Genomic DNA, 27,728 nt, shown 5'->3' with positions numbered 1-27,728 from the left:
AAACAGACACTAATATGTGGTTAGCGTCGGTCTAGCGTCGGTGTCGGGCCTTGAATAAAAGTTGCGAAGCTACTGTGTAACGTCGGCCAAAGATACACCGACGCTACGTAGCCTCGGGGAGACGGAGGCTAAATCGGACACTAACGGAACCGACACTATGTTGTTTCAAAATCATGAAAAGTCAATATTATGTTTAGCGTCCGTGTCACCGACACTAAAGTCAACAAAAAAGTCAACAGATAGCGTCCGTGTCACCGACACTAAAGTCAACATAGAAAAGTCTATACTAATATTTAGCCTTGCATACACCGACTCTAAATTCAACAAAAAAGGACAATAACGGGTTGCAACATGACAACCTCACTCGAACAAATTTTTTCAATCCACAATATCATATTTATGGTAAAACATTTGGAAACAATTTTAAACATTCGTGAAAGTAACTACAAAAGTTCTACCCACATTAACTTCCAAAAAACATACACAAAAAGTAATCACATCCGAGATTAATTCATTCTACTAAAAGTACAAGATCAATCTTCATCTAATGATTGATCATCCAAATCGTCATCATAATGATGAGAATGTGATACAAAAGTTGAAGTGTCAAATTTCTTCATCATAAATTCCTTCCAAGCATTCATCTCCCTCTCCATCCTTTATGCAGTCTCGGTAGCAGCTTTTGCAGCCTCGGTAGCAGCTCGCATTGCTTCGTTAGCCTCTTGTAATTGGGTCGTTGCAGCCTCGGCAATTTGTTCAGCTCTAATTCTAGCTGCTCTTTCAGCTTCTAATGACATCCCAAACATAGAGTGTTGAGGAGTTTGAGATTGTTGGGTAAAACTTTTTGATCCACGTTTTAGATTAATAGCTAAATCTGCAGCGCCATAAACCCGACCACGGTTACGGCCCCCAGCAGCCTCTGTCCATAGCTGATTTACACGCTCTCCATCTAACACCTGAACAACCTCTCCATTCCCTTCTTCAGTTGGCTGAAGTTCTGCATCAAACTTCTCTTTAAAAGTCTTCTGCATAACAAAACATTATAATGCTAAGTTAGTGCTCTGTTAAGAATTTAGAGATGATATGCTGGTTAGAAGTTAATGCTCTGTTAAGAATTGTTAGAATTTGTTAAATGTTGTTAAAAGGTTGATTTTTATAACAGTTCATATTAGCTTCTATCCAAGTATTTCATATTAGCTTCTATCCAAGTATTTCACCATTTCATATTAGCTTCTATCCAAGTATTTCACCATTTCTATAACAGTTCAATAATCAAAATTTAACAGGTTCCATTTAACATTCAATTCGTAACCAATTTACACTTCATAGTCATAAACTAACATACTAACTTCCTAATAGTTTTTTGATGTCAATAACCAAACAAGCCAAACTACTTTCATTTATTTCCAACAATTCAAACCATGGTAGCCAAACTATAGTAATATATTACATGCTGCGGTTATTTTATGAATTAGGCAGCAGTTATGCGATTAGACAGTTACCGAGTGAAAACTGAAGGAAAAATCAGAAGACAATTAATTGGGACTGAATACTGATTTGGATAGACCAAGACTCTTGAATTTCTTGGATAGGAATCCTTTATTCTTATTTATGCAAAAACTGTGAGTATTGTGTGTCTGTATATTGTAAAACAAATTCCTCTGTTTTGAGAATCATTTTTCAGAGGGTACAGTAATAAATTCTGTGTTTATTCTTTTATTTTCTGAACCATAGATATGAGTTTCTTTCATATATCAATATCAGTATGCTACTACTCAACAATACTAAGGTGAGATTTGCGTATAAAGATTTATTAACCTCTTCCCAAACCTCTCTTTAAATCACAAAAGGACCTTTATGATTATGTTGTGGAAAATTATTGAAAAAGATGTTCGCAAATTCAGGATTGCAAAAATTTACACCTGAAGATGCAAGCCAGATGGTCATTGAAAAAGTGTAAACAACCAAGATTTTTGCTACTAGGTAAAGTTGACTATATGGATCAGTCAAAATCATAATGTGCTATCATGCATTAGGCCTAAAGATAGACCACTTACCTCTAAACTTCTTAAAATTTGGGCTGGGCCTAACACAACCTTATAAAATGACTAGTAAGATGTGGACAGCTCCCACTTATAAACACATTAAACGAATTCACTGCAGCACCAGTCTGAAACACTTCCAAATCACATAACAATTAATTCAAAACATGAGCTAATGCAACAACATATAGTAGTATCCCATTGACTAACTGATTAAAACAAGACTAACTTCTTCACTTAACAAATTCTAACTGTTCTAAACATCAACCGAACTAACTATAGCTACCCATTAGTTTCTTGAATTTTGAACGTAAAATATAACTACCAAATATATATCTGCAGTAGGTGAAGGCCTTGAAGTAACATAATGTGTATATGGAATCGTATGATGTACTATTCATTTTCATTCAGATAAATAGTTGGATATATTAAAAGGTGTTCTAACTTACAGCAAATATTTGTTAGTGTTAGGACTGCAACTAAAACAAATATCAAACAACACAGCAAACTGATTGCAGGAATTTCAAACTGATAGTTACGAGAACTTACATAAGTAGATGCAGCACGACTGTCAACCCATTCACCATTTTTCCTCTTGTGTGTTTTTAAAAATAACTCATCGGGACGCAGATCCCTTTGAAGTTCACGTGACTACAAAAATCAAATAATCCAATAATCAATACAGAATACGAGTAAAACTGTCAAGATATAAAGAATCTTCATAATAATAATAATTTGTTAGGATTTTATTACTTACAAGTTGAAGTGCAACATCAATATGAGCCTTACGGCCTGTGGTGTGGACTGCTCCGCCTCTTGCGGAAGCTCGATTGGTCTTGTTTTGAGAAGACACAGCCAAAAACTCGGTCTTTTTCCAATAAGTTTGAAGTTCAACCCAAGCATCACCACCAATCCATGAAGGTCGAGTCCCTTTTCTCCTCGCCTTCCCCAACATGTCGTTTAATCGTTTTCTTCCTTTTTTTTCAAATGCACTATAGACAAATGCATGATCGAAAGGATCCCACGAAACCTTCTCCTAAAAATAATTAAAATCACATAATTAATATTAATAACCAATTAGTTACTTTTTTAAATATAATTTGATCAACTTAAGTGACAAAAGTCAATAAATACTTACTCCAAACAACTTAAACCAATCAGCTTTCGTATCAGGATCGAGTGCAGACCAATGATGTATAGGTTTATAAAATTGTTTGCGTATCGCATAATTAATGGCACCAGCAACTTCTTTGGCAGGAACTAGCCTACAAAATACAATAATAAAACTACTAAATTATTAAGAATCATATGGATAGTAATATTCTCAACTTTCTTAACAGGTTATATATATTATAGACAAAATACAATAATAAAACTACTAAATTATTAAATTATGAGAATATATATGACTTACCCAGTACCAGATGGTTTTATAATAACTTTCCCATTCTCATCTATTGTTGGCACAAGAGGGGTAATAGTTTCTTGACCCACCGCCTCATCCTCATCAGCATCCACATCTTCCTCCTCTGCCAAATTTGAAGGGCTAGCCATTGTTTGAAGGTTTATACTTTGAGGGCCAGCCATTGTTTGATGGCTTAAAGTTGGAGTAGGCATAAAACTGAATTTCTCAGAGGTAGTGGCATGAACAGGTACTACAGTTGGAGCTGGTGTTGGCATCGACGATGCAGCCTGCACAGACGATGCTGCCTGAGCTTGTGTTGGCATCGACGATGCAGCCTGCACGGAAGATGCTGCCTGAGCTGGTGTTGGCATCAACGATGCAGCCTGCACACACGATTTTTTAGAAGCTGATGTTGGCATTGATGATGCAACCTGCACGGACGATGCTTCCTGAGCTGGTGTTGGCATCGACGATGCAGCCTGCACAGATGATTTTTTCGAAGCTGATGTCGGCATCGACGATGCAACCTGCACGGACGGTGCTGCCTGAGCTGGTGTTGGTGCCGATGATGCATCCTGCATAGACAATGTTGTTTGAGCAGGTTTCCTAACGATATGCTTCTTGTTAATTATGCGATTTCGTTCTTCTTGAAGTTTTCCTGGTGCTAATACCTTAGCTTTTCCACCTCTTTTAGTCATCTGTTGTCATAAAAATAAAAGGATTAGTTAGTGTCACACTCTTAACAGTATCATAACATTATCAAATGCAGTTTCTGATAAAATTAAAAGTAAAAGAAAAGATGTGGCGAGTATAATATTAAATTAATTTTAGTTCAACAAATGCATAGTAAAGTCACTGCAAATTATTTCATCAATTGTGAAAGCATCACTTCTGAAAACAACAGTGGAAAGAATGCATAAGATACATTTACACAACAGTGGATATGATAATATAAAATAATTCCTCGCAAATGTAATTTAACAGTCTATACTTGGCAGCATCAAGTTACAATGATATATCAAAATGAAAAGTTTAGTACGATATCCTACCTGCATCTGATTGAAGGAAAAGGTTGCAAAGTGGGAAACAGAAATGCAACCGAAAAAGGACAAAATAGAAAGTACTCAGAAGTCATCAGAAAATCCATTAATCAAGGAAATCTACAGTGTTCAAATATTCCATTATAGAAACCCTGTAATCAAATACAAAGGAATGCTGCTAACAAAGGATGGGTAAACAAAGAAAAAGTTCTCTACAGGGAAAAGATAAATGCACAGCGACTTAATTTATCTTCATCAATGCCCTCTATCTGCTTCACTAGTAGAGCAATCAAAAATCTCTTCAAACACATCTAATTGTGACATGTCACGCAAACAAGATATTGCTTCAATTTCTACATTGGGTAGCGCCGGTAACATCCCATCAGATTGATAAGGTACTTCATCCTCCATGTTGTCAATCTCTACGCGACCCCTTGGTTTTGTGGTGATTGCCGCACACCATCCACGCATATCTCTACACATTTCTGGATATGGGACATAATACACTTGTCTTGCATTTTGCGCAAGGATGAAAGGATCATAAGGACGATAACGTTTATCCATCTTAATATCCACAGTTTTATATTGTGGGTGAACCTTTGTGCCCGTATTCCTTGTTGGATCAAACCATTCACAATAAAAAACTGGAATCTTATGCTTCAGACCAAAGTAATCTAGCTCAAAGATATGTTTGATTATTCCATAAAAGTCAGTATTTCCTCCTTCTGCAAGACCTTTCACGTGCACACCACAATTGCTAGTTTTTCTACCTTTGCTCCATTCTTCAGTATGAAACTTGTACCCATTGATAAAATACATGTTCCATGATATGGCCATTGATGCAGGACTGCGAGACAAGGCAATTATATCTTGGTTAGTAACTCCATTTGTCTCCTCATTTACATATTTCTTCAGCCATATGGGAAACTCTATATGTATGCGCCCAGATGAATCTTCTATATCTAGAGAGTGGTTCTCTAAGAATATGCTGAAATAAATCACACGATTCATAAGTAAATATCTATTATGATATGCATCAATAATTTGATTGAATATATTATGATGCACACTTACTCAAGATATGGTTTAACCTCATCACAATTTATCAAGACATGCACATGTGAAGACTTCCATTCCTTATCAGATAGAAAATATTTTCGTGACTTCCCACTTGGTCGACCGCCACTTTGTAGAATGGACATTGTAGGTAGAATGTCATCATTGTCTAAATGAGGTTTGTTACTAAGATTTATGGTTGGCAACAAACGGAAAGAGTTGAAATAATGAGAGCAAAAGTAATTTGTCTCGCGATGTATATAATCACTGCATATGGAACCTTCAACTCTAGCCTTATTTGTCACTGCCCTCTTTGAGACTCCCATAAATCTGCACATTCAATCATTCCACGTTTATTAATTTATGATAAACATGCAATAACTTAATAAAATCAACCACAACAATTACCTTTCGAATGGATACATCCATCGGTACTGTACTGGACCACCTAGAATTGCTTCTTTGGCAAGATGGATTGGAAGATGCTCCATTGAGTCAAAGAAACCTGGTGGAAAAATCCTTTCCAACTTGCATATGATAATTGGAATATTCTCATCCAACTTAATTAAGTCGTCCATCCTCAATGTATTGCAACAAAGATCTTTAAAGAATCGACTTAGCTCAGTTAATGGTTTCCAAACCAAATCTGGCAATGAATGGAATGCAATTGGGAGTAAACATTCCATGAAAACATGACAATCATGGCTCTTCATCCCATGCACCGTACCCTTTTCTACATTCGCACACCTACTGAGGTTTGAAGCATAGCCATCTGGCATTCTCAATTCCTTAAGCCATTTACAAACCAACTTGGCTTCAGATTTGGTTAGAGTGTAACTAGCCTTTGGTTTACCATTCTTTCCGTTTTCTAAGGGTTGGAGCTCCAAGTCCCCGCGAAAGCATAATTTAGCCAAGTCTTCTCTTGCCTTTTCATTATCCTTTGTTTTATCCTTAACATTCATGACAGTATTAAATATATTATCGAAGACGTTTTTTTCTATGTGCATCACATCGAGGTTATGCCTTAACAAATTATCCTTCCAATATGGGAGATCCCAAAAAATACTTCGCTTTTTCCAATTGTGATCCACTCCATACCCTTCGAATTCTTTCCATTTCGCCTCCCATCCAATTTCAGTAACTTTTGGAAAATTACTTATTACCGCCCATATATCTTTCCCTGTGGAAATGGGAGGTGGCTCATTGGTCACAACCCTATTTTTTAGGAAACTTCTTTTACTCCTTCTGAAGGAGTGATTAGATGGCAAGAAACGACGATGACAGTCAAACCAGGAATTCTTATGGCCACTTTTCAAGGTGAAAGCATCAGTGTGTTCCATACAATGAGGGCATGCCAATTTACCTTGTGTTCCCCATCCAGATAACATACCATAGGCTGGAAAATCATTAATTGTCCACATCAAGCAGGCTTTCATGATGCAGTTTTGTTTTGTAGATATATCATAGGTCAATATTCCATTGGACCACAATCGATGTAGATCATCAATCAATGGTTGCAAGTAGACATCTATCTTTAATTTAGGGTTTTTAGGTCCGGGTATGAGGCATGCCAAAAACAAGTATGGTTTGGTCATGCACATTTCAGGGGGGAGATTATACGGAGTAACTATTATTGGCCAACATGAGTATGGAGAAGCAGACGCTTGAATGTAAGGAGTAAAACCATCTGAACACAGACCCAACCTTACATTTCTGGGTTCCCTAGAAAAGTCAGGATATACACTATCAAAATGTTTCCATGCTTTTCCATCTGACGGGTGGCGAAGGATGTTGGAACTATTTTTGTTCATGTGATGCCATCTCATTTCACTTGCCGACTCAGTTGATGCATACAATCTTTGTAATCTGGGAATGATTGGGAAGTAGAACATTCTCTTCACTGGGATATCTTTGTACTTTCCCATGCCAGTCTTGCGAGGAATGAACCTAGGAGCATTACAAAATTTGCACTCTGATAGATTGCTATCATTCTTGTAATATAACATACAACCATTCTTACAACAATCAATCTTCTCAACCTTTAGCCCTAACTTAGATACCAACTGTGTTGCTTGGTAATAGTTATCGGGCAAGCCTTTTTGAACTGGACATACACTTTTAAGCATTTGTGCAACAAAATCTAAACCTTTTTGTGGTACATGCCAATTAGACCTAATTTCAAGAAGTTGAGTAGATATTGATAATATTGATTGGGTAGCTCCCTCATAAATGGGCTTGTTGAAAGATATCAACTTGTCATAAAATCGTTTGGCATCTTCGTTGGGAAACTCATCCTCCGTATATTCCTCAACTTCTATGTTATCATTCACGTGAGAGAATACTCCATAAGGCCTAAAAGCATCATACACCATCTGATTCATTGCCTCAATTTGGTCATCATGATGCACATGCTCACTACTATTTGAATCATTCCTTGTATTAACATTGAGCTCTACTTCTCCATGTTGAGTCCAAATCCAATAGTCTCGTTGAAATCCATCTCGATACAAGTGAAGTCTAACATTAGTTGGTGTTCTTATCTTGAGACACTTGCAATTTATACACGGACACCTTATCCCTCCCTCAGATTTACAAATAGGTTGTTTCAAAGCCCTCTTTACGAAGTCTTTAACCCCGCGAACATACTCTTCTTTCAATCCGTGTCTATTGGAATATACTCTATCGTACATCCAAGTACGATCCATTTTCTATAAGGCAAACAATTAACTCGTCAACCACTGAAAATTAAAACATATATTAGACAAAAATGAATGGCTGATAAGTTCCTAATGGGTATTAGGAGAAAATCAGATAACTTCCTAATGGGTATTAGGAGAGAATAGAATACATGCATTCCAAGGGATTTTTATTTTATTTTCAGTGGTTCAAAAATTAAACATGACGAACATACCAAATTTTAATACTATTGTACATTATTATTTCAGACTAAAACAAATCCAATAAGCTGCTGTATATTTTAACAAATCCAATAAGCTATTGTACTCACTTCCTGAAATCTAACTAAAACAATGTAAGCCTTAATTCTTAGTTTATTTTTTAATGTAAACCGAACCATATGCTTCATATACATTCAATGATCATTAACAAGTGATTCAAATGCAGACTTGCAGAGAGTGTGGATCAAAAATTCGCAAGTGTCACATATGTAGAACGAAAATCAACAATCGTATCAGATTGTTTCCTGGCAGATTGACAATGGAGTATAAACAATTCGCAAGTCTTTTTTTACTAACTGAAATCAACAATCCATACTGTTACACTATATCACGAGAGATCTTTGATAAACTTGCTCTTCCATGAAGTTTGTGTTATAATATTATTGGCTGCCTGTATCTGAGTTGCAATATGCTTTTGCTAGTGGAAGGTTTTTTTCCCTGAAAGCCAAAACTCAACCTTTTGTATTGAAAACAGAGGCATAAGGAATGCCACAAATACAAAAGGATTCCAAAAGCAAAAAGCACAGGTAGAAAAACAACCAGCAAGTCCATCCAGCAACAACACTACAGCTCCTCTCCCACTCTCCCACTTGATTCCACTAGAACAGAAAATAAAACACTGCTACCCCTAAACTAAATGCTTGAAAGAATACAGCAACAGGCTTTTAAACTGATTTAGCTGCAGCATGACTACGTCTACAGAAGCCAACAACATCAGTAACAACTGAAAGCCGCCTCTAACACCTGCTGCTCTTGACAAATTCACTGTATCACTCAAAAACACAGAGACTTCCCACCCTTTACATGATCCATCCCAAACATTCTTTCGGAAATGACATTTATTGCCAAAAAGAATATGAGAAACCTTTCACTTTAGCCGATAGCCATTTCCAAGAGTTCAATTGAATTTCTTCCATAATATTAACTACCCTGCAGTCTGATGTTCTGAACACCTTCTCATTTCATCTTCTCCTAATATTCCATATGTATCCTAGAAAAATGAGACACATAGACAACCTTCCTTCAGCCATGTTTGGACCTCACTCCATACCAAAAACGCGTGCGGACTTTGGAAGAAAATGTGTGAGACATTCTCTTCACTACCACAGGCAAACAGACATGAATTTTGATATTCAACTAAGATGCCTCTTTTTTATAAGTTAATTGTAGTCGAGATTTTGTTTTGCCAAATTCTCCACACAAGCACAAACATTCTTAATGAAACAAATTTGTTCCAAGCATACGCTAGTTCTTTTTCAACCCTGATACCTCTTAGCAAACCATCCATAATTGTACAATAAGTCTCCTTAAACGAATATTCCCCTAAATTCTAAGCATGTTTATACTCTAAATTCTAAGCCGTAATGATCTAATGACTGAAAAATGGCATGTTTATACTCTCATCAAGCATGTTTATACTCTAAATTCTAAGCCGTAATGATCTAATGACTGAAAAATGGCATATCAAATAAAATGTCTAAAAGGCACTGAGCACAGGCCATAGGGCACTAAAAATGACATGACTCAACAAAATGAAAGCTAAAACCAATGCAGAGAATCAACTCCAACAAGGGATGCGTACTGTTCCTGACAAACTCAAAGATCGCAATTCTTAAACAAAATATATGACCAAAACCAAAGCATAATACATAATTTAAATAAACAATCACTTGGAATATATATGATAACAGCTTTAAATTGTTTGTAATCATACCTCTGTCCTATAGCGTGTATCAGCTGGTGGAATCTTTAGTCTTGCCTTCCAATCTTGTGAACTAACATACAAAATCAATTGAGAATAAAATTAAAAGACATTCTTTTCTTAGGGAAAAACAATCACATTAGCTTTATCTGGCAGTAGAATAATTGAATTTTACAAGCTATTTTCAAACCTTTCATAAACACATGATAGAGCAAACATCAACCAATATCATATTAGATTTACAATAGCAAGGCATTAGAAATCATTGTAAACATCATCAAATCAACTTTACATTAGAGCACTATACAGAAATTAATGCAATTCTGGTTATGTTGGACAGAGATAAAACACTCAGAACCTAGAACTTCATAAAACACTATCAAACATTCAGCTTCCCTGCTCAAATTTGAGTTTCAGCGATCATTTACAGACCATGATAATAACTTTCAAAATCATATAAAGCTCTTGATTAAATGAAAAAAAAATCTAATTTGATTCTTCACTAGATAGAAAAAGAAAATAAAACCAATTTACTACATAAGACAGGAAAATTAAGCAAACCACAGTGGAAGGAGACAGATTGCTATCAACAGTTAAGAAAAGAGTTGGCGAGCTAAAATAATCAAGCTATCAAAGTTACACAAACCATATCAACGAACAAACATTAACAGCAAACAACCACGCACACAAATCGCATATAAGAGGAGAGGATTCCCTCCTACAGCAAGATATCACCGAATAGACAGCCTGGGCAAACAACCACGCACACAAATGTATAAACATCGAAAAGGATTCACGGATTAGGGATTCACCGAATATGCATTACCTTTGATGATTCAGAAACCCTTTAATGAGGGATTTTGAATTAGGGATTCTTCAATGGATTCACGGATTAGGGATTCACGAATCGGTTCACGAAATTGGGAAAAAACGGATTCACGAAATTGGGAATTAGGGTTTTCGTGTTGTGAAATGAAATGGAGGGAGAGTGAAAAATGACGAGGGAAAAGGAAAGAGAGAAATAAGCTGTCGCGCAATTTTTAGAAAATTCCTTAGCGTCCGCCAAGCGGACTCTACTTAATAAATAAAATACTTAAACCTTAAATATATATACATATTATAGATAAATAAATGGAAAAATTATATGTTATAATAATAGCGTCGGCTACGCAGACTCTAAGTAAATAAATACTAATTAAAAAATAATGCTACTAGATAGAGTCGGTCACACCGACCCTAAATAAATTAATCAAACATTCTTCAAAGGTAACATAACAAGTAGTGTCGGTTTTGCCGACACTATTAAAAAAAATAACTTGTCTTAAGTGATGTACGTAGATAGAGTCCGTTAGTGTAGGCTTAGCCGACACTAATAGTGTCCGTGTCGGTGGCCGACTCTAAACTAGGAGGCTAAAATGACTTATTCTAGTAGTGTTAGACTTTATCTCTAATCTATTTGCGACTTGCCCGTGGAATTCTTTTGTAAACTCCAACACTCACATGTTTTCTTCTCTTTGTAATTTTTTTTAGTGGAAGGTTGAAGTTTATGTGGGGAGTACTTAGCTGTAACAAGCCAACAGAAAGTTTCAACAGGTCATTTTTGGGTCTTACCTTGAATTCATACTCCTAAAAATTGGCATTATTTTTTACTATGAAGTTTTCACCTTCAGATTAGTTGAATTCTTTTGTTTTTCTCAACTTTGAGTCTCATCTTTGGTTTTTATTGGTTTTCCAAACTCATTTGGTTTTGGAATGTCTGATGCTCCTGCTAGAACATTTGGAAATATTTTAACTCAGTTGTTTTCAAGTTAGACTGAAATATTGAAAAGTTGGTTGAAAATTGTGATTCAAATCAAGTTTCAAATTTGTTCACATTTCTTTGATGAAGGATGAATTCAAATCGATTTTTTGAGAAAAATTTAATTCAATATTTTGAAAAGGATTTAAATCATATTTGTGTGAGTTGGTTGATTCAAATCAACCTTTAAAGGAAAACAATTTTCAAGTGTGAATCAAATTATTGTCCAGTGTGAACAAAAGCTTTTTTCTCACAAAATACTAGGATTCTATTCACACATATGTATGACACGATTCCTATTACTTAAATATTAAAAAGAATTATATACACAATACTTTTCAAAACATAGGAAAATCAACTTAGTTGCATATCTAATATTGACAATCTTAAGAAAATATTATGGTGAAACGTTTGAAACATTTAGAAGCTGATTGAACTTTTAATATACTACTAATTTTTTATATGATTAAGATTATTTACACAAACTAAAGAGATTATTAATTTTGTTCTTCTTTGAAGAAATTGTTTTATTTTTTTCTGTTATACCGAAAATAGATTACTTCTGATTTATACCTAATATTCATCGAAGTTTTTTTAAGCGTCATAGAAGGTGACTAAATAATTTTTTTAATTGCTTAATATATTCTTATTACAAGAATAATTGTTATAGCAGGATGATTGCCAATTGTTTGACGTATCAAGCAAAATTTCCTAAATTTTATGAATATTAAAAAGGAGTAAAACCGTCAACACAAAAACAGTATCTAAAAATCTCTAAGAAATAAAAAAATTATATTTATTTGATGAAAAATATAGCTAAAATTAGCAACATCATAAATTTTAAACAAGATATTGATTCAAGGGCGAGAAAGCATTAGTCACTTGAGCTGTGTTACAAAACATATATGTTATATTAACTATTTAATTAATCAATTATGAATAATTCGACCTAATAAGAAGTTATTTGATTTCATAATTAATTAAGAAGGGGGTTGAAGATATTTTAGTTGGTGTAGGTTTTTATTTTTGGATCTTCAATGGGGGTGTCTTCGTTATTTATTAGAGATAGGAGATTTGAATTTGTGCTCAATAGTAGAGGTTGTCTCATACACTTTTGTGGGTTCTAAGACTTAATCATGGATGTTATAAGATTATATATTGAAAGATAATGAGATATGTGACATGAACTTTTATTTTGACAAAGTTTTGGTTGCTCTTAATAGCACGATCTTGGATTTTGATCTTAGCAGTTTTATTATCAAACACAATCTCTCTAAAACCCAACATTTTGACGAGTATCATTTTTAGTAAAAATGTTTAAAATATGAAAGTAAAGTTTGGTATGACAACACGACTAGAAATAATTTTTGATTGTTTGAAAGCAACACATGCTCATGATTTTCTCCTAGTTATTTCTACTGATGAATTTAGTCAGCATATGCCAATGGTAGAGTATCGTATAATCTTTAGATATCATCTTATGATTCCCTTATTTTTTGTTGGCGAAGTTTGTCATCTTTACCATAAGACATGCTTGGATACATTTGAGAAACATACATTTCAATGTGGGAAGCTTCTAGGATTCAAATATCGACATGACTTTGTTAGAGATTTCTTAATTTATATATTTCGACGCGCGAGAGTATCAATGAAGAATGAAGCGCATGCAATTTTTGACCGATCCCCAAGGCAAAAGATAGATACTTAGACCAACAAATATTCGGGTGTATGAGTGGGTCAGAGGGAACACATGCATGTGTAGACTTGACTTGGATTTCCCCACTTATGAGTATGAGGATTTCATGTTTTACTATAGGATACACAACCCTCAAGTTTCAAGTAAAATGGTCAAACATGAGAAATCGTGTTCAAATAATTAACATGTTTTTATACCATTTCATTTGACACTTTTGACTTCTTAGGACCAGAGGTATTGGATCTTTTATAGAGATTCCAAAAGCTCATGCATAAAAATATTGTGTTTCTAAGACTATGAACGTATTTTTTTAAAATGATTGATTTTTCCATCCATTCAATCAATAAATATATTTTGTTAATACATTTCTTATTCTAGTAGTTTGTTCTACTCTAGAACTAAGTGATAATCGAAGAGGTTAAATTTGTAGTATGTTGCTGTGATTCAAGGCTCCATGCGGTGGAGATTCTCAAGTCACTAAGGGAGTAAGAAGTGAATTTTGAATGGAGGAAAGATTCAGTACCTGAGAAATGACGTCATCCTCTCTTTAAATAGAAGACTTAGTTAATAACTTAACGCATGTGTGATGACATGAAACACAATCAACTGTTAGATTAACATGGATAGTGAGGATAAACTTTACGACTTAGCTCGCATGTGTGGTAGAGAAAATGAAATCCACCTATTCTGCACATTGCCGTTTTACACTATATCGGTACCGGGCTTCATGCTTTTGGGCCTTACGAGCAGTTCAAAATAGTTACCCCCAAACCCTTATTTTTGCTCTGTGGCGCGAGGGTTTATGATAAATGTCCTTGTTCGGCCATGGGGTCAGAAAAGTGGAAACCTTTGATGGGACGTCACCATCCTTGGGAATAAGCGCATTAAATACTATCGTTATGTGGCATAACACAACGTTGGGAATGGATGACACGCCCCATACTTTAGTAAGTAATGGTGTTTTTCCTGCCTTTAGTGCACTTAAGTGTTTTTCGGACCATTTTGGATGAATATTCAATGTTGATGGAAAGCGTTTTAAAAAAAAATATTTTCTAAATTAGAGTTTGAAAACATTTTAATGAAAGCGTTTGAAAATGCAACAAAAGTTATAGATAAAGAAATAAGTGGGAAGTAAAAAGTTAAGGAAAGAGATATAACACCAGATATTTATAGTGGTTCGGTCTTAAAGAAGTGACCTACTTCTCTCCCCAAGAATTGATCTTTAGAGTATTCAATAATGCTTGAGATATTTTAAAAGGTTAAATCCACAAACTCTCTTACACAAGAAAAGTGAAGTTTCAGGTTAACTTCTAATTAAACAACCAACAATGGAATGAAGCGGTTAGTCTTCACACCAAACAGAGAACAAAGCTTCGAACGATTAGTATCTCAACCATACAAAGATTTTGTTCAAATTATCTCGAACCAAGTTAAAGTTTTGAATTGGCTATCACCCAAATCGAACCGAGGATTTATACCGGGCTGACCACAAACTGGATCCACGAGTTATTATAGTTATTATTCAGTTTGATCTTAATGCTATTTTTGTATTGAAGAGCATGTGAATCGAAATTAGGTTCATGGCGATTAGTGACCCTAACGCCGTGAACCTTAAATAAGATAATTGTTCAAATTTAGTAATTGATTTAGGAATAAATGATTATATGTTTGTGATTGAGAAATAAATGAAAATTCTTGTCTGTTTTTACTTCGAATTCGCCTAAGGAATTGGGGATTTATAGTTAAGAATAATGAGTTATACACCAAGAAATTGGGTATAACGGTCGTGTTAATTTGTCATAATTATAGAAAATCACTTCATAGAAATACAAGTAGTTACAAACAATGATAATCAGTGGACTTGAAACGAAACCTGATCGCTTTATCCATATCAGATTTTCCAACAACTTTATTTTCGCAATTTACTTTTGCAAATCGAATTTGAAAAACCCCATATTTACTTTTATAGCATACCAATCACCTTGTTAAAATAATTCAATCGTCGTGGAGACGATCTTATATTTTATTCCTTCAATAGAATTAGTACACATGCTAATTTGTCATCAAGATTTTGGCGCCATTGCCAATGATTGTTGATAATTTCAACAAGACAATTTTCTGTGCTACGTTTTTATATTTCGCTGCATTTTTAATTTTCTTTTCTTTACTTAATTTTATTGTTATTTTCAGTTTTCGTTATTTTATTTTTCTACCCTTATTTAGTTTTGATGGTGCAGTGCTACTGAGATATTATTTGTTTGTTTATGCGAGGTTCGAGTTCAACACCGATACCATTAAATTCAGAAATCGAAAGAACAACATGGGAAATCGAAAAACGAGGAGATAAACGCAACAAACTAAAGAAGAAGTTGAAGAAGAAAGAGAAAAAATGGTTAATCCACCGAGACAAATGATGGGGGATTATTGCAGGAGAACAGATGATAGACATATAAAATTAGGTTTTCAACCTACTAACCCTATTACTTTTAACATAAAAAATTATGTGCTTTTAAGCTTAAGAGAGAACTCGTTTGATTAGAAAACTATCAGATATCCTTGGGAGCATATGACTATGTTTTATGAAACGTGTTCAATGTGCAAGATAAATACTGTGACTGAAGATACGGTGAAATTACAGTTATTTGGGTTCTCTCTGATAGGTTGTGCAAAGGTTTGGTTGCAATGTTTTCCAAACTCCGCCATTCAGAGTAAGAACTTGAACATCTCTCATGCCTTAAAAAAGGATTTAGAATCACCTTGGTAGAAATAACTCACCTAAAAAAGGAAACGATACATGGGCAACATTAACCAACCTAATCAATTAGGTCCTAAGTCTAATCGATTAGGTACGACAAATAATCGATTATTTCTCCCCGATTTGGAAGGTTTTGATAGAGAGTCGTTATCAATAATTAAGATATTGTCATATTATATTATAGGCTTGTTTCTCCCTGATCTAATTGATCATGGACTTGGTATTATCGATTAGGCAGTTTAAAAACTTGCCCTAATCAATCTGACAGTTCCCAAATCACCTGGTTATGCTCCAAAAACATTTTAGGCTATTTTACTTGAAAAATAGATACTTCATAAATAGCTTTAGTGTGTGTGTGTGTGTGTGATTCAAACGTACTACTTTATGAAAGTGCCCCTATGTTTTTGCAAAACACTAATCACTCAACTAGACACGATTAGGCAAACTTTCATACTTCCCTCTCTTTCACACTTTGAAGCTTTAAGTCTTATTGCTGAATATACCATTTACATACGCATTTTACTTGAACCTTATTGTGGATATCTTCAAGTCAAACACCATCATCATAGGAAATCAATACTTACCACAAAACCATTGTTCTTTAACTTGATTCAAAGGAATTTCTTGATGAACCATCTTATGCATCTTTGACTGCTTGAATAAGCTTTATCACTTGCTTGTATTCGCATGTTGTTGTCATCAAAGTGACTTTAAAGAATGTTACATCTTTAGGTGTTGTCATCATCAAAACCATGTGTTATCAGGGTTGGGAATATCTGGATTATCTATGAGATTTTATCACTTCCTGATTAAACATGTAAGCACATAGTTCCACAAGTTGTTCCATATGACCTGGCCTATTGAGCATGGTTAAAAAGGTTCATATAAACCTGATGGATGGTGGATACTAAATCTGAGGGTGAAAGGAAGAAAATATTTGGTGAATGACCCTGGGATTTCCCCCCTTACTTCACTCATATGTACTTATTTTGATATCTCTTTTCTTTTTGCAGATGTCATGAAGAGTGAAGACGTCATGTAACAGTTAATCAAAGATATTCAAGCACCTACCAATTTATTTAGAGTTCCAAATACGCCTTCTACCAGGGGAAAACCGTCAACACAAAAACAATATCTAAAAATCTCTAAGAAATAAAAAAATTATATTTATTTGATGAAAAATATAGCTAAAATTAGCAACATCATAAATTTTAAACAAGATATTGATTCAAAGGCGAGAAAGCATTAGTCACTTGAGCTATGTTACAAAACATATATGTTATATTAACTATTTAATTAATCAATTATAAATAATTCAACCTAATCAATCATGGAGGAATAAGTTATTTGATTTGATAATTAGTTAAGAAGGGGGTTGAAGATATTTTAGTTGGTGTAGGTTTTTATTTTTGGATCTTCAATGGGGGTGTCTTCGTTATTTATTAGAGATAGGAGATTTGAGTTTGTGCTCAATAGTAGAGGTTGTCTCATACACTTTTGTGGCTTCTAAGACTTGATCATGGGTGTTATAAGATTATATATTGAAAGATAATGAGATATTGTAGCGGTAAATTCATGACCATTAAGCTATAGATAAACTTAACGTCAATAAAACCAGAGTCGCCACCGCGCTTTTGTTGTTTCCAAAGGAAATGGGAAAAGTATGAACAAAACCCAAAGATAAGAAGTTTTCAAATCAAAACTAATAAAATGCCAGAGATTACAGGTAAGGTGTTGGTTACACAGAGGGAAGGTGTTAGCACCCAAAGTGTCCTAGGTACTCCTAGGGAGCCCTTTTTTATGTGTGTATGTGTTTTTTGGTATAAAAGATGTCTGCAACAAATAGAGTGTGGGGATGAGAAAAGAATTCATTAGTTATATTTTTGTGTTTGACAAGACCTTCGTACTTGTGCCTACGTACCAATATAAAATGAGGGATCAAAACCTCGTAGTTCGTGGTATCAATTTCAAAGTGAGTGAATTGCTTTTAATAAAAGTTTAAATTTAAAAGAGGCACAAAAGGCCCAAAAGTTTGAATGAGTGTTAGTTCTTTTTGTATTTTTAAATTTTAAGTCAATATGGTTAAGTTCATTTACAAGTTTGATTTAACAAAAAAAGAGTTTGAAATTGCAATGGCATAAAGCCAAAGTTTCTAATTTGCAAAAGAGTCTAAGTTTTAGAAATCACAAGTAAAAAAGATTTTGAAAAGGGGGGAGAGATTTGAAATTTAAGAAATGGGAGGAGATGAAGAGACTAATCCTAAGCAAGAATTAAAAGTTAAAAGTTGAAAAGATCTGACCAATGGGATGCAATCCAATAGACAAGAATGTCATATAGAAGCCCATTTTTCCTTTGGACTTTAAAATCAAGCAATATCAATAAGTAGGCAAGATGAAGAGTAAGGCATCAAATAAAGATAGCCATATCCAAGCTAGCAATTTCATAGTCTTTTTCATGATATTCCCCATGTATCAGATGACATACTCCTTGAATGGCTCAAAATAAGGCATTAGACACAGGTTCAAAGTAACATTTTCATCAAGACCATGTAGCAGACGAACTCAAGTGGATCCCAATACTTGCATTAGATGAAAGCTCAAATCACAATTACTTGGTTTCAGAAATGTTGGCATTGACCAAGTCCTTTTGCATATGGAATGTTGCCTAATTCTAAGTCCAAAGTTCAGATCAAATCCAACAGTCTACACAAACATTTTTTAGGAGTTTTTGTTATTTATTAAGTATTTTAAGGTCCTAAGACCACAAACACAAACAAGGTACACACACAAGTATATACAATCACAATATATGGCTCAAGTGAGCATAGTGAAAATTACATAAACATAAACAAGTTAAATGGTATGTAAATGGAAAATGAAATGGTAAATGACTTGAATTTAAATTGCATAAAGTAAATGACTTGTAAGTAAAAGGTTAGTCAAATGTTAGTTGATTAGATGTTAGTGGAGTTTTTCTTTTCAATTGTTTAAGTCATTCTTTGCAGAACACTCAACCCTCTATTCATAAGCATAGATCCTTGAACCAAGACATCTTCCAAAGGAAGGAAAAAAGACCAAGTTTCCACACAATACCATGAAAGGGGGGAGACTTACAATCTCACTTACTAGAATGCTATGCTTTTGGGTCAAAATTTAATGCTATGTTAAGCATTCGTAATTGGACTTATGTAGAAGTCACAACTATCTGAGGCCAGACCATAAACATTTTGGTGTTAATGCATGTTAAAGATATGGTATAATGAACCACACTCCTAAAACATACCCACTCAAAAAGAAAATGATCAAAGGATGAACCTAATCTCATCCATACTTGTATTGGTTCATCTAACACCAAGTTATTGATGAACCAATTAGCCTTGGAATATTGATATGTCATTGGTCAATGAGAGGGGTGGGATAGAACGGGATTGAAGATGAAGAGGGAGGGAAAATGAGACAAACACAAATTGTTCATGGGAGGAATTTTATCAAATTAAAATCATTCATTCATTTTGGGAGATGAAATGTACATTACATCAATCCCCTAAATCCAATGATTTTAATCAAACAAAAGTCAAATCAACCTTGACCAAGACCCAAACACATAGTCAAACTTCACAAGTCAATAAAAACGGCTCAACATAATTTTCACACAATTAAACAATTAAAAATCAAATTAAAATGCATTAAATTAAATTATGTTTGATAAAAAAACCTAAAACCTCTTCAAAACACCAAATAAATGGCCAAGAGATTTATCATAGGTCAAACAAGGTCAAAGGACCTTGGAGAAAATTTTTCATTATTTTTGAAAAATCAAAAGTATTTTTAAACAATTAAAAATATGCACAAAAACAATTAAATCATGAAAAATATCAATATTAATCCAAAAAGTAATTTTAATTCGGAAAATGAAAGAGAAAAATATTTGATTTTTTTTGGTGAAAGTGCCATATTTTTTGGATCAATAATGAAATTAATTCAAAATAAGCAATTAAAAGAAATATTCAGAAATTCAAAAAAGGAGAGCCATTTGATCTCCCTCATTAATTGAGGTGGCATATCAGATGGATGAAAGCGTGCGTTCCATGGTGCACTGCAGTCAACGCGACATAGGCTTGGTATTCAAAAGCAACACATGAGATTAAAATGTTTTAAAAGGATCCTATGGTTGAGATGCAAGACAACTCATCACCGGAGCCAGAGCTTCGGTCTTCTTCTCCGGTGGACCTCACCGGACTGGTCCACCATCAACCATCACCAAAATGAAAAAGCAAGACATAGATTTAAAGAAAAAAATGCTCAGTAGCTCGAATCTGACATCAATTTTGTCCAATTCCAAGTATATGAAAAGATACAGGGACTTGAATTTTAAGGATCATGAACTGAGTTTCTTCGATTTAACCTCAAATCAACTCAATCTTGTTGCCTACATTGGTAGGACTTCAACAAACAACCAATCAGTCAAAATGGATGAGAAATGAGGGAGAATCTGTTGGTGTAAGCCCTAGAGACCAATACTTTTGGTACTTGTATCGAATTATTTATTAATAATAAAAGGCTTTTTCTTTATTATGTTTGTCTAATAAAGTCCCTAGAATAGATAGTCCGTTTAATGTATCAAGTGTGACTTAATCATGAGATCACATTAAACATAAGGACACTATTCTTAAAGTATCCATATTCGAGCTTTATTGTGAAGTGGGATAACATTAAAGCATTAAGACTATTATGTATATAGACTGATGATCACATCTCATGGATCATGGATAAGGAGTTATCAAGTCTTAAACATAGGTATGAATAATAAGAGTAATATTTATACTGGATTGACCCACTATGAGAATACTATATAGAATGTTATGCAAAGTGTCATAAGTTATTCTCATGGTGATAATGGTGTATACCACCCTTCGACCTGAAACCACTATGGATCCTAGATGTAGAGTCGAGTGCCTTATTGCTGATTAAACATTGTCCGTAATTGGATGACCATAAAGACAGTTGATGGGTACTCCACGAAGCATGCTAAGAGACATGAGTGACCTATATGGAATTTTCCCATCCTGCGTAACAGGATAAATGTCTATGGGCCCAATATTGAACTGGACAAGGATAAGACGGTCTATGCCTTGTGTTCAATATAGACATAAGGGCAAAAGGGTAATTGTACACATAAGTATTATCACAAAAGGATTTGTCAAATCACATGACATTTTCGTGTCTTTGGTAGCAGTGATGTGTTGCTAGATACCGCTCACTGTTTATTATGTTAAATACATGATTTAATATAATTGCCAATGCCACGAAAACCTACAGGGTCACACACAAAAGGACGGATTGATGAGAGATAAAGTAACTAAGGAATACCGTAATGTACGGTGTACTTAAGTGAATTGTAGAACATCGTAAGGTACGATGTACTTAAGTAGAATACGAAATATGGTAAGGTACCATGCGCTTAAGTGATTTTGGCATATTATAAGATATGGGCCACATACACTTGAGTGGGCTTTTTAGCTTGCAGCCCACACAAGTGGTTCTATAAATAGAACCCTTGTGTAGAAGAATTTGTGCAGTTGCACTTTCGTTTCTCTCTCTCTCTCTCTCTCTCTCTCTCTCTCTCTCTCTCTCTCTCTCTCTCTCACTCAAAGCCTTCATTCGTAGCAGCTAGCACTGAGATTGAATGAATCCGTTCGTGTGGACTGAGTAGAGGCGTTGTCATCGTTCAATGTTCGTGATCGCTTCGTAGATCAGCATCAAAGGTTACAATCGCCACAAGAGGTAACGATTCTATCACTGATCATGCCCATTCGTAAGGATCACTAAAGGAGAAATTTTAAATTCCGCTGCGTTTTGGATCGCTCTTCTCCTTCAGTGGTATCAAAGCCACTTATGAAACCATGCATCTGATAGCTGTTTACTTTATGTATTTTCTGTATTAATACGATCAAAAGACATAATGAATCAAAGAATAAACGAGTAATTAAATTTGGCATCATGTGTGTACGATTTGGATGATTGATGTTGACTATGCGTTGGAATCCGACATTAGTATGGTGAAGCAGCGATACATCGATCGTCCATAGGTTATGCAATTGAGATCGATCAAGTTATATACATGATATAAGTAATCCTGATGCAAAGTACGGTATATATGATATACTGTTTCTGTTTCGTTCATTCAAACACTTAATGGTTGTTTTCCTTTGAGCGATCAACGGTCGTTTGCTTCTTGATCCGACATTAGTATGGTGAAGCAATGACGTGTTGATCAATCATACTGAATCAACAATAGAGGTGTGTTTGATGGTCTGAAATTGGTGCATTAGGGTTAATGACGACACAAGGGTTGTGTTGTCAAAGAGTTATGTGATTAGGGTTGTGACTGCGCAAGAGTTGTGCTTTAAAGTATCAAGTGTTGATGCGAAAAACGACGTCGATTTCAAATGAATTGTTCATTAAAAATTTCGGTCCCCGACTAACTCTGCGTAGTGTGATTGGTCGCTGAAATTTAATTTGGTTTTAATTAATTAAAAGAATTAAAACTAATAATAATAATGTGTTTATTATTATTGTCTTATGGTGATCGGTTATGGCCTTAGTTTTCCTTTATTTTGTTTTGGGTTTTTAAATATGACCTGCATGTCGTGCCTCTCTTTTAATCTCTTAATGTAACTTCTTTTCTCATCTCACTCCCTCGTATGTAAAACGAGTTTCTTTTATCTAATGTAATGTTATGAAGAAAGAGAAGAATTCAATATCAAAGGAGGACAACCTTGAAGATCTTGCTTGGAGAAGCTTAGATCGTTATTAGGTTAGCTTAGGTTCTCTCATTGGCTTGGGAGAACAATTGTAACACCCTTCTAAAATACCCCAAATATTTAATTAAAACAACATATAAAACTCAGAGTAATTATGCAGTTAAGGGTGTCACACACAAACACTGTACACCAATATAACGGTCATGCTCTTTATTGATTCAAAACATAAGCATTTGCATAAAACGCAGCGGATAGAAATCTCATCAATCATGTAAAACATTACATGTAAAATGGTTCATAACCAACAATAAAACATTTAAAACAAGTTAAAACATCCCATCCCGATGTTACATCTATCAGAGCACGACCCACTAAGGAGACTACACTAGACTCCAAGCATTAGCTTCTACTCAACTCATTGCTCGTTACCTGAAAAATAGTGTAAGGGTGAGTTCCTCAATCGATATAATAAGCATTATAATTTATCATGTCATGTTAAGTAAATAACACATTTCATCACCCAAATCAGATTACACATTCAGCAACGGCAATATCAACTCAATCATACTCATACTCAATGTCAACACAACCACACGTATAATATTGGAATACATCCATTCATATTATACGCCATACATACATTATGCAATGAGACTCCACACATGCGGTACCGACTATTCTTGAACATATAGTTCAAGCTCACCGATCAAATCCAGATACGGCTACTAAGCTCACTAGTCCCACTCATTTGAGATCTAATGACTCACTCACTAATTCCTCACCATGGGAATTAGCTACAGCCCCGAAGGCTATGCTATGCACACTAATCATCTAGCATGCAAACATCAACAACAAATCCACAATGATTCACTCACTAATTCCTCACTATGGGAATTAGCTACAACCCCAAGGGCTATGCTATGCACGCTAATCATCTAGCAATGCAACATCAACGACAATCCACAATGGACATATGCTCACACTCTAAGCCATACAACAGTCCATTCACAAATACATGCATAATATATACATTCACAGCATTATGCATATCATCATACATCATCAACACATGTATCAACACATCATATCATGTCAAATAATTAAACACAGTATTAGCACACTCTACTAATACCTATACTGCTCAAAACAGCGGGAAATAATCCCTACTATATCACACACTGATATAGGCAACCACCAATTAGGCACACAACATTTTAAACTAACAATTTTTCCACTCTGCAACAGTGTTAACCGGTTAACGCCCTGGGTTAACCGGTTAACGCAGCACAACACGCTTCCTGTCCCAAAACTTAACAGTGTTAACCGGTTAACGCCCTGGGTTAACCGGTTAACGCAGCACAAACAACAATATTTCAGCAATCACAACAGTGTTAACCGGTTAACACCCTGGGTTAACCGGTTAACGCAGACAAAACAGCAATTTTCACAATTCAAAACAGTGTTAACCGGTTAACACCCTGGGTTAACCGGTTAACGCAAGACAGAAGCTGTTCCTGCGCTAACTCAAGGCAGAATGCAGAATTCTCCGCATTTTCCGCCATTGGAGGACTTCCGGACCTCCGATTCCAATTCCGTAAAAAGCTACACTTTCGGAAATTTACAACTGACCCAAACACAGATTCAATTACAGTCTAACACAACTTATTCATCAAAATTTCTCAGCATTTCAAAATCCCAATTAGGGTCAAATCACGGTTTATCACTACCCATTACATGCTAACCCATAATACCCATTAAACGACGATAAACCCCCTTACCTAAGTTAATCGACGAATCTTTTAGCTTCCCATTCTTCCTTCTTCAACCCTCTTCCTCTTGTTCTGTCCCTTTGCCCTTTCTCCACTTTCTCAATCGCTTCTCTGTTTCACGTGAAAACCTTATTTTCCAAATGAAACTCTTTTTCCTTATTCCAACTTATATATTTTCCAAATTATATTATTATTCCAATAATAATAATAATTCAATAATTCCAAAATAATAATAATAATAATAATCCAATTATCTAATTAAATTAATAAATATATTATTAACTTAATTTAAATAATTATCATATTATTATCGGGGTGTTACAACTCTCCCCCACTAAAAGAGTTTTCGTCCTCGAAAACATACCTCATACGAACAACTCTGGGTAAGACTCCTTCATCTTACTCTCCAGTTCCCAAGTCACATTGCCACCTGCTGGTCCTCCCCAAGCTACCTTCACCAAGGCAATCTCTTTACCCCGCAACTGCTTCAACTCTCGATCCTCAATCCTCATAGGCGATGTTTCAACAGTCAGGTTATCTCTCACCTGTACATCATCTATTTGGACTACATGCGACGGATCATGAACGTACCTCCTCAACTGAGACACATGAAAAACCTCATGCAAATTCGCAAGCGACGGCGGTAAAGCGATACGATAGGCTACTTCCCCTATCCTCTCCAAAATCTGATAAGGACCAATAAATCGAGGTGTCAACTTCTTCGACTTCAAAGCTCGACCAACACCAGTTATCGGAGTAACACGAAGAAACACATGATCTCCCTCTTGGAACTCAAGTGACTTCCTCCTCTTATCATGATAACTCTTCTGACGACTCTGAGCAATTCTCATCTTCTCCTGAATCATCTTAATCTTTTCCGTGGTTTGTTGAACAATCTCCGGTCCAACTACAGCACTCTCACCGGACTCATACCAACACAAAGGTGTCTGACATCTCCTACCATACAAAGCTTCAAACGGTGCCATACCAATGCTCGAATGAAAACTATTGTTGTAGGTAAACTCAATCAAAGGTAAATAACAATCCCAAGCACCTCCCTTTTCCAAAACACAAGCTCTCAAAAGATCCTCTAATGACTGAATCGTCCTCTCAGTCTGACCATCAGTCTGCGGATGATATGCAGAACTCAATCTCAGCTTAGTTCCCAAAGCCCTCTGCAAACCTTCCCAGAACTTCGATGTAAATCTAGGATCTCTGTCCGAAACAATACTCGACGGAATACCATGCAACCTTACAACCTTCTCAATATACAACTCAGCTAATCTCTCTAACGGATAATCCATTCTGATCGGAATGAAATGAGCCGATTTTGTCAACCTGTCAACAATCACCCAAATGGCTTCAAAATTCTTATTTGTCCTCGGTAAACCAGAAACAAAATCCATACTGATACTATCCCACTTCCACTCTGGAATAGCCAACGGTTGCATTAGCCCAGACGGCTTCTGATGCTCAATCTTTGACTTCTGACAAGTCAAACAGGAATAAACAAAACTCGCAATTTCTCTTTTCATTCCCGGCCACCAAAATAACTTTTTCAAATCATGATACATCTTCGTAGCTCCAGGATGAATACTCAAGCCACTACGATGTCCTTCTTCAAGAATACTCTTCTTAAGTTCGATAACATCCGGAATACACACCCGATTACCAAATTTCAAAACATTATTCTCATCCACTCTGAATTCACCACCTTGGCCTTGATTCACTAAAGTCAACTTATCAACCAAAAACACATCGGATTTCTGACCCTCTCTGATCTCATCCAGAATACCACTTGTTAACTTCAACATTCCCAACTTAACACTATTGTGAGTACTCTCACACACCAAACTCAAGTCTCTAAACTGCTCAATTAAATCCAATTCCTTAACCATTAACATAGACATATGCAATGATTTCCGACTCAACGCATCAGCCACTACATTTGCTTTACCCAGATGGTAATTCAAACCAAAGTCATAATCCTTCAGGAATTCTAACCATCTCCTCTGTCTCATATTCAGTTCTTTCTGATCAAACAAATACTTTAAACTTTTATGGTCACTGAAAACCTCAAATCTCGACCCGTACAAGTAATGCCTCCACAACTTCAGAACAAACACTACAGCTGCTAACTCTAAATCGTGTGTCGGATAGTTCTTCTCATGAACTCTCAGTTGTCTCGAAGCATAAGCTATAACCTGCTTATTCTGCATCAACACACCACCCAAGCCCAACAATGAAGCATCACAGTAAACCTCAAATGATTCCGACGAACTCGGTAATATCAGAATAGGAGCAGTAGTCAACCTTCTCTTTAACTCTTGGAAACCTTCTTCACATTTCGAGTCCCAAACAAATGCTTGCCCTTTTCTAGTCAACATCGTCAACGGTAACGCCAACTTAGAAAATCCCTCAATGAACTTCCTATAATAACCAGCCAAACCAAGGAAACTTCGAATCTCAGCAACAGACTTCGGAGCTTCCCACTTAGACACTGCTTCTATCTTAGAAGGATCAACAGCAACACCACCTCTTGAAATCACATGACCAAGAAAACTAACCTCTTCTAACCAAAATTCACATTTAGAGAGTTTAGCAAATAACTTTTTTTCTCGTAGAACTTCTAAAACCACTCTCAAATGCTCAGCATGCTCTTCTTCAGATTTCGAATACACCAAAATGTCATTAATAAACACCACAACAAACTGATCTAGGTACGGATGGAAAATCCTATTCATA

The 27,728-nt window shown here is 35.3% G+C and overlaps 2 protein-coding genes across 2 annotated transcripts; both read right to left on the bottom strand.

Moving 5' to 3' along the window:
- Nucleotides 1–659: 659 nt before the first annotated feature.
- On the bottom strand, nt 660–4,145 carry LOC127131489 (uncharacterized). The gene is made up of 5 exons (XM_051060408.1): nt 3,457–4,145; nt 3,181–3,307; nt 2,800–3,078; nt 2,592–2,693; nt 660–1,025 (listed from the first exon to the last, which is right to left on the bottom strand). Exons 1-5 carry the CDS (start codon nt 4,143–4,145, stop codon nt 660–662), a joined length of 1,563 nt encoding a protein of 520 aa, XP_050916365.1.
- A 597-nt stretch (nt 4,146–4,742) lies between these two features.
- Nucleotides 4,743–8,248, bottom strand: LOC127131488 (uncharacterized). The gene is made up of 3 exons (XM_051060407.1): nt 5,952–8,248; nt 5,562–5,873; nt 4,743–5,475 (listed from the first exon to the last, which is right to left on the bottom strand). The coding sequence occupies exons 1-3, from the start codon at nt 8,246–8,248 to the stop codon at nt 4,743–4,745; spliced, it is 3,342 nt and encodes a 1,113-aa protein (XP_050916364.1).
- Nucleotides 8,249–27,728: the final 19,480 nt, after the last annotated feature.

Source organism: Lathyrus oleraceus, chromosome 3, assembly GCF_024323335.1.
Source record: "Lathyrus oleraceus cultivar Zhongwan6 chromosome 3, CAAS_Psat_ZW6_1.0, whole genome shotgun sequence".
Taxonomy (NCBI): Eukaryota; Viridiplantae; Streptophyta; class Magnoliopsida; order Fabales; family Fabaceae; genus Lathyrus; species Lathyrus oleraceus.
This window is presented reverse-complemented; position numbering and strand designations above follow the sequence as displayed.